Source organism: Solanum dulcamara, chromosome 10 (assembly GCF_947179165.1).
Source record: "Solanum dulcamara chromosome 10, daSolDulc1.2, whole genome shotgun sequence".
Lineage (NCBI taxonomy): Eukaryota > Viridiplantae > Streptophyta > Magnoliopsida > Solanales > Solanaceae > Solanum > Solanum dulcamara.
In genome coordinates, this window is record NC_077246.1 from 11,259,444 (window position 1) to 11,268,451 (window position 9,008).

Consider the following 9,008-nt stretch of genomic DNA (forward strand, 5'->3'; position numbering starts at 1 on the left):
ATTAATTTTATTTTATATTAACAAAAAAGTAAAACCAAGAAGAACAAATCAATCTAATAATATAAAAGGCTACAAAAATAATTTAACCTTACTCTCCTGCAACTATGAATGTGAGTTAGAAAACAATTTGGTTTTATTTAAAGTCTGATATTTGTTTCTCTGATTTTTTAGACTTAATAATGAGATTAATTTTGGGATTATAATATTTTTGTTTCATTCAAAATATTTATAAATTATTACAACGGAAAAAAAGAAAAAGATTAATTCCCTTTTCCCTTTTCCAGCCTAAAACAACTAACATCTACACAATTCCTTTGCCAAGACAAAGACATGGTAAAGACATGGTTTGGTACATTTGCCTACCTAACATGTCTCTTTCACACAACAAAAGAAAGCCAATCATATTGCTATCATATCTCTTATAAAATAATATAAAAGATCTTAGTCATGTCATAATTCATATTAAAAGACTTTATATTAATATTTATATATGTAGGAATGAAACTTTATGAATTACCTTTTCTTTTATCTTAATCTTGTGGGTTCATTCAACATCAAAAATAATTTTTACATTTTGTACCCACTAATTTTTTTTTGATTTTTTTCTTATCAAATATCCAGTACTCTATATTAAGCACGATAAAATTTGAATTTACATCAAAATATTTCAAATTAGGAATAAAATACTCCTTAACAAAGATAATTCTGTATTCAATAGGTTCAAATCTGAAATTTTTTATTCATAATTAAAAGATACTTACTTCACCACTACAAGTCCACAATTTTTGAAGTGATTATTTTGGGTTTAACTTAATCTCAAAATTTAATTTAAAAAGTAATTATTTAAGTCATATAAAAAAAATTATACATCTCTTAAAAGATCGATGTGAGACTCTTCAAATTTTCTCATGCTCGAAATTAAACATTTGATATGTGGATAATATAATATTAGAATTCAACATTAAAAATAAAAATTAAAATGAACGTTACTTTGATATCATGGATAGAAATAAATCTTTAGTATAATTATCCAAAAACTAGTTCAAGAATTTAACATTGCTTAATCTAATATAAAAGAAACCACTTTAAGGATCGATGCAAAACTCTTCCCTACACATCCTCTACCTTCAATTTTAGGTTGTGAAAAAAATGTGAAAGCTCCTGGATAGAGGAGTTAAATAAAGACATAATATATAAACATATTTTTTTAACTCGATTTTAATTGATATTTATGTATTTTGAGTATGCATAATTAGACACTTTAAATTTGTATAAAATTAAACAAATAAAAATATTTGTCTTAGGTGGCATTCTACACATCAATTGTGTATCTTAAGTTGAATTTTAGTATATCTAGCTATTTGTTGAATTTTATACAAATTTAAATATCTACTTGTTCATATTCAAAATTGAAGAACATATATGTCAACTGAGCCAAGTTAAAAAGACATATTTATGTATGGAAAACTTACATAGATATGTTATATTAAGAAAATATTTATAATACAATTGTAATACATATTATCAAAAATCTACTTTTTCGCTTGACACGTATAATACATTTATAATACAATTTTAATATATATTACTGAAAATAATTTATAGAACACATATAATACATGTTTTATTTACAGATAGTACATTTATCACACACTTTAATACACTTATAATACATTGTGTCAATTTCTTACCAAACAAACATAATATATTTTAAAACACTTATAATACATTTATATTGCATGCATAATTCACTTTTAATATATAAAAAATTTATCATAATATTATTATATATTGCTATAAATGCTAATGAATAAAAAAACATCACTAAAATTAATAATTATTTATTAAAAAATACTCACCCAATTAATTTATTAATAAAATATAATGAATTGAGAAAAAGAAGTGGGTATATAGTGATTCTATATTATATATGTGGAGGGTCTTGTATTCCATTCCATAAAATTCCACAAACTGCCAGACCTTCTTTCTTCAGTTTCAACCTACTACACTTTAGTGCTCTTTCTCAGTTGACATAACAGAAAGCACAAAGAGACAACACACTTGAAAAATCCTTAAAAAAAACAAACTTCCATAATCAGAGATTTACATAGTCTCTGCTGACATCTTATTTTGTTTGAGAAAGAAAATTCTTGAAATAGTGGTACTGTTGGGCTGGGTTGACTTGTGAGTTTAAATGAATGAAGAATAATACAATGAATTGGAAAAGCAAAAGAGGTGTTGCTTCTCCAAATTTGACCATTTTACTCTATATTGGCTGCTTCTGTGCTGGAATGCTCTTCACTCACAGGTTCTTTCTTTTCATCTTTCACTAATTTAGTGGCAATATATTTTTCTAAAAATATTTAGTGTCAATTTAGTTAATATCATTGAATCCAGAATTTCGCTAAAGCCTTTAGCTGGTTATAAATACTTATATTTGTTATTGTCCCTAAATATAATATAGAAAATTCTTTATTTGTTGTAGTGTTTCTTTCAACTTTATGCATGTCATATTTGTGTTTCAGAAAATTTCTGTTTTTGATTGGATTATGAAGGTTTTTATTTTTATTTTATTATTGAAGTATTTGTCTTCCCATTTTGAATCTTCCTGTGTGGTTATTAATGATCTGTAGAATTTGTCCATAAAATTTAGGAAATCATGGATTGAGTATTTGATGAAAGCAGGTGCTTTTGCCTTAGGTTCCATTTCCATTTTGGCTATTGGTAAGTTTTAAGTGCAAAGAGGAATTCATTGATCAAGAAAGTCCAAAAAGAGAATGTGTTCTTTAAGGCATAATACATAAAAAAAATAAATTCAAATTTGGTCTTAGCTGGCAAGTAAACACTCTACATCTAGACAAGTCAACTTGGTCTCAATTGATGACTAAACATTTCCCCATTGTGTCTTGTGCACATCCGAACGTTAACGTGACGTATAGATTTTGTAGGTATCTAGATGATCATTTTGTAAGTCGAGATGTTCAACTAACATAGTAGAGACGAATCGAGGTATATAGATGTGCACACTCAGAGTTTGAGTGTTTACTTGCCAACTGTGATCAAGTTTGAATGTTGGTTCTTGTATTATGCCGTTCTTTAATACATCCATCGTAAATTTAGGCACCGCTCAATGAAGCCGATTGTGTGGTATTGAGACTGAATAGAACCTGAAATCTCTAATATATGTATTCTCACATTAGAGTTAAGTTAATGCAAATTTCTCTGTGGTTTGATTAGTTGGAGGTGAATGCTTTTCAAGTTAAAGAAAGTTCATTGATATCGGTGTTTAAATGCACCGTAGCTGTCACTGTCATTACTCGTTAGCCTAGATTTTTGGTTATCTGAAAAGATTTGAGGACATTGAAGGGTTAGAAGTTTGTACGAGAGACTTGTTATTCCTTCATTTCAACAATGTGGTGTTAAACTTATACAATCCAAATTTTCAAAGAAAGCCGCCACCCATCCGCATTCATTTTAGCAAACAAGACTGCAAGGGGAAACCATTTAACAAATATATTCACATAAACCTCGAAAGTTAATTCTGGTATAGGCAGCATTGTCTGTTGTACCATTGACTCTATCTATTCATGGAATTTTCTTTAGAACGGTTCTTTCTACCAGCTTCCCCCTTTGCAACTTTCTCCAATTTATTCAATATGCCATGAACATGTCTGTCTTCACTGCTAACTGTGTTATTATGGCTGTAGAGTGTGGCAGTACCTGAAGCTAAAGGCATATCGAGGACAACACATATTGATGATCAAAAGGTAGGGTTAGTCTGCAAAGACAGTGATCCTACAACATTTAAAGCATTAAATGCAAGAAAAGCAGACAGCAATGTAATCTTAGGTACTCTGGTATTCAAGTTCGTCCGGCATTAATGGCTTTGGTCTTGTTATTTTTAGCAGAAGGTTGTAAAAAGTGAATCCAAGTATATTCCTGCGGATACTTCAAGGACGCATCATGCTGTACAGTATGTTACTTATGCTTGTTATTCATAGATTTTGTGAGAATCATTCTTTGACATAAGTATTTAAAAAGTAAGAGCTGTTAATCACTTTCTTCTTTAACAAAATGCAGAACCCTGGATACAACAATCTCGAATCTGGAGATGGAATTAGCTGCAGCAAGGGCGTTGCAGGATTCTATAACGAGTGGGTCTCCAATAGCCGAAGATCTAAAGATCTCTGAAAAGAGAAAATATCTCATGGTCATAGGGATAAACACTGCCTTTAGTAGCCGAAAGAGAAGAGACTCAGTTCGTGCTACCTGGATGCCTCAAGGTTCTTGAAACTTCATTAACGGTGTGTTCTGACTTATTTGTGTGCATCTATTATAACATGGTGCCTACTGAAATTTTCGTTATTTACTTGTGGTAAAGCAGGTGATAAGCTCAAGAAGCTTGAGGAGGAAAAGGGTATTGTGATGCGGTTTGTAATCGGACACAGGTATGTGATCACTGGACTATAGGCCTGATGTCCTTCAGGTGATTGTTCCAAACTTCATGTTGTAGATGGTAATGATTTGCCGGTATTGGGCAATAATCCTCATTTTCCATTCTTTTGTTTGTCTCAATGTCAGGGAGAGGCTACACCATGAACATATTTCTTTGAATTTACCACAGAAGTTTCTTCAAGAACGTGTTGATGATTTACTATTACCTTTCTCCGAAAAAAGAAAAAGAAAGAGAGAGAGAAAGAAAGAAAATGAATGCGTTGATGATTAAACGATGTTCTTAATTTCTGGAAGAGTTCAGAATCCATAATTATCAAATATGTTAGATAAATTATCTGTATGTTTCTCCTATCTATTGTCAGGTGCTTGGTCATTTAAATTATTACTCATTTAATTATTATTTCACCAGTGCAACATCAGGTGGCATTCTTGATAGAGCAATTGAAGCAGAAGAGAAACAGCATGGAGATTTCTTGAGGCTGGTAATGTCAATTGCTTGATTACCTGTGTTTGTTTGTGCTTCAGTTATCGCCTTATTTCGTTGTTGTTACTGTTCTTTCTTTTGTATGTTGTGTACTGTTTTCTGTTTCACATTATTTCGTCGTTGTTACTGCTATCATTTACATTTTCCCTTTTTCAAACTGTTCTGGAATGTGTTTTTTTAAAGCTGAGGGTCTATCAGAAACAACTTCTCTATCTCTACGAGGTAGGGTAAGATGTGCGTACACTCTATCCTCCCCAGACCTCTTTTGTGGGATCACACTGGGTATGTTGTTGTTGTCGGTAATGTCAGTGAAAAGGGGAGACAGTTTGTTGTTCCTCAAAAGTTGACTTTCAATTGAACTTCATTAGGAACATGTTGAGGGATACCTTGAATTATCGGCCAAGACAAAGAGCTATTTTATTACTGCTATTGCACTTTGGGATGCAGATTTCTATGTCAAAGTTGATGACGATGTACATGTAAATATAGGTAAATGCAGCCTTTTGGATTCTAAATACCATTTTCCTATTGTGACAACTGAACTATCTTTGCTCGCACTATTAACCTGCATGTATTCAAAAATTCAGGAACACTTGCAGCAACTCTAGCTACACATCGTTCAAAACAAAGGGTATATATTGGTTGCATGAAATCTGGTCCTGTCCTTGCGCAGAAGTAAGCAGAGAATTACCAGAACTTGTGCTTAAGGAATGTCCTATATTTATTCCATTTTTTTCCCCTTTACTTGTAGGGGAGTGAGATATCATGAACCCGAGCATTGGAAATTTGGTGAGGACGGGAACAGGTATTTCCGACATGCAACAGGCCAGCTATATGCCATCTCAAAAGACTTGGCCACTTATATATCTATAAACCGGTAAGAATTTGTTTTCTTATGGAATGGGATTGTTTGTTAATCAAATATCATTTGCTGATCTAGAAATATATTTCCTAGGCATATTCTACATAAGTATGCTAACGAGGATGTTACATTGGGATCATGGTTCATTGGATTGGATGTGGAACATATAGATGACCGCAAAATGTGTTGTGGAACTCCACCGGGTAACAACTTCCAACTCCCTATTTCACATATGCAGTCAGCCTTAAGATTCACGGAAGTTATGATTTCTTAATCTGCATCGAGCATTGGTATTTGTCGACTTCAGTGGCATCTGCTTTTATCTGATATTATCTCTAAGATCAGTAAGAAAGGGAGAGTCAGTTGATGATTGTTCTATGTTCAAAAAAAGATTTTGTTATCACCCTTAAACTTCTAGATAATCTCCTAATTGTTCTAGAGCAACTAGAAAGAGATTCTTTAACCAGAAAGAATTTGTTTCAGATGTAGCATACCTATCCTGAAGTTTCTGCAACTCAATCATAAACGATGGAATCATCAGATTTGACCTTTTTGAAATGTCCTTCGTGATTGTGTACATTAAAAGGATTTCTTATATTAGAGTTCATATGCCTCTTTCTTTTGTGTCACCCTTCTGTTAACATGGAAGTGATAGTTTGCATTAAATGTTGACATTATACTACATCACGGACGTTAGAATACCAATCCGTTAATACAGATTAAGGAACTTAAATGTCAACCTGCTTGCCGTCTTCCTGGTCACCACCTTGGACTTTATAGTTCACATGTGCAACGGCAATGTATCAGGAAACATACTTCTTCCTCATGGCTGCCTTGGACTTACATGCCCTTTCTGCCAATCGCGTGAGATAGGATTCAAATTAGTTGCTTATCTCATATGCTTGGAGAAATCACATTTATTGACTTAACTTGCTTCTCTGAATGAACATCTGGAAGATTCTTGAATTGCTTCTTTGAATATATATACCTGACCTTGGTTCTGTTCATCAATCACTCTATTTGGTCTTAAGGATTCTTGTTTGAACAGATTGCGAGTGGAAAGCTCAAACCGGCAACATCTGTGTTGCTTCCTTTGATTGGAGCTGCAGTGGTATTTGCAAGTCTGTAGAGAGGATTAAGGAGGTTCATCAACGATGTGGGGAAAACGAGAATGCTTTGTGGAGCTCTGTCTTCTGATAATTCAGCATTTTGTCCAATCTCTGGAGTTTGCTAGTAGATCCTAAGGACTCTACAAAATGATCAATGTCTCCCAAGAATTTAGTTTGGTCAGCTTGTAAAATATGAATTGTACATTATCATGGTCGATATGTGAAATCAAGTGTAAACAACCATTCATTTTAGATGCTTAGGAATAACATTTGTTAGTTTTTTTAAGGGGAAATAAAACTAATTAGTGTATACATCAGCAAGCCTTTGCTGTTTTCATATAGTACCAAATCTTCCACTCATGTTGGATGACTTTCTACTACTTACAGTGCAGTGGACATGATCATGACACTTCATCTTTGCCCCAATTGTAAACTTTTCCTTTGTTTAGTTTTGGGGAGTGTTTGATATTTCATTCCTACCCACTCTCCAATTTGAGTGGGTAGGAATCTTTCTTGTCTTCTTCCTTTCATCTTCTGTATCAGTTTGAGCTTTTATTCATTTTATGCTCTTGTTTCTCATCTCTGGTGGTCCAATTCCAGGTTGTTGGCAATTTTCCTAGTCAGCTAAGGTTCAAGATCCATGGCTTGCCTGATATCTTGTTTTTGCCACCAAGGTATATCCTGTGTCTTTTTTCCATGACATTTCTCTATATTGCGTTACTATTGTGTTATGTCGGAAATAAACTTTAAAATTAATTTCAATTTTTAGTGAAAAATCAATTTTAGAAAAGAGTCGTCACTTAATTATTTAAAGAAATTAAGAAAACTTAATTTTGAAACAGATTTAAGTCTTTTTTTTTTTGAAGGGGAAATGGGAAGGGGATAACAATGTGGGGAATCGAACCCTTACCAACAAGGTGAGAGTTCAGGTAGTCAACCAACTGCGCTACTAAGATTCTCCAGATTTAAGTCTTAAAAAATTTAGAGAAAATGGGTAAGGGGTTATTATTTCCACTTTGAGAAGGTGTTAAGCAATCAAAGTGGTCGCTAACGCGTGGTTATCCGACGATTTGAAAAAAATATTTGACTAACTTTAAAAAAATATTAATTGAAAATAATAAAGACATTTCAATTATTTAAAAGAAATACTAACTTAAAACACTTAGAATTTATAAAGGAAGTAAATATTATCGAAATTGACTAAAAAAATAATTTAAAAATCATTTGAATATTTTAAGTAAATTAAGAGTGATTAAAACTTGACTAAAATATGATTAAGTAAGAAGAAAAAAAACTTGAATTATCTCTAAAAAATAATAACTTGAGAATTTTAAAACAGGTAAAAGATTTTTAGATAAAATACTAAATAAATAAAGATAGGGAGTCAATAAAATTTAAAATGCACTCTCATAAAAAAATTAGTTCCTCTTTAGTTAAACAAATTACAAATACGAAAATAAATAGAGTAAGTAAATTTAGGCTTCTTACCCAAATTCAAGATCGTTGGACTAACCAGCCCATCTTCAGTCCCTGTCCTATTTCTAATAAAAGCTTCCTGGAGCACTAGGTTTCAGCCCATATTTTTTCTTTAAGTTTACTGTTGTCTCCAATCTTTGGGCTGTTGCTGCATTTTAGGCTTTTCGAACCCATGTATATCCCCTGTAATTCAGCTTTGGGAACCTGTACACCGGCTTCTATTTACCAAACAAGGAGGCTGACTCTATAAGAGAAATTTGAGCCTCCGTGGCTCAAACTCGGAAATACATGGAGGAAAGAAATCCACAAGGGACTCGGGTAGAGTTCACATGCAACATAAATAAAATATCGTAAGTAATAAATCATTGACTTAATATGGAGAGATATCAAAATGAAAATGAGCATAAATGCTAGGTTGAATAACGGTAGGCAACCAAACGACTAAAATTAATGTCAACCAAACTTAAAGACTCAAATTACCAACTAAGACCAAGCAATCACGCTAGGACTAATCAGTCATTACAAATCTTAAACAAGTACCCCTTTTTTTTTCCAGCTAAGATATGCTCATTTAGTATAATGGAAAGTATTATCACAATTAAAAACTTAATCATACACTATT

General features: G+C 32.3%; 1 protein-coding gene across 1 annotated transcript; it reads left to right on the plus strand.

The window, feature by feature from the left end:
• Positions 1 to 2,209: 2,209 nt before the first annotated feature.
• Positions 2,210 to 7,358, plus strand: LOC129905034 (probable beta-1,3-galactosyltransferase 2; the record flags this gene model as incomplete). The annotated part of the gene is made up of 11 exons (XM_055980427.1): positions 2,210 to 2,308; positions 3,708 to 3,767; positions 3,906 to 3,973; positions 4,081 to 4,283; positions 4,385 to 4,448; positions 4,865 to 4,937; positions 5,308 to 5,428; positions 5,527 to 5,614; positions 5,691 to 5,816; positions 5,895 to 6,004; positions 6,850 to 7,358. Coding segments are annotated over 11 exons (1,161 nt in total), but the record flags the coding sequence as incomplete, so codon positions are not given.
• Positions 7,359 to 9,008: the final 1,650 nt, after the last annotated feature.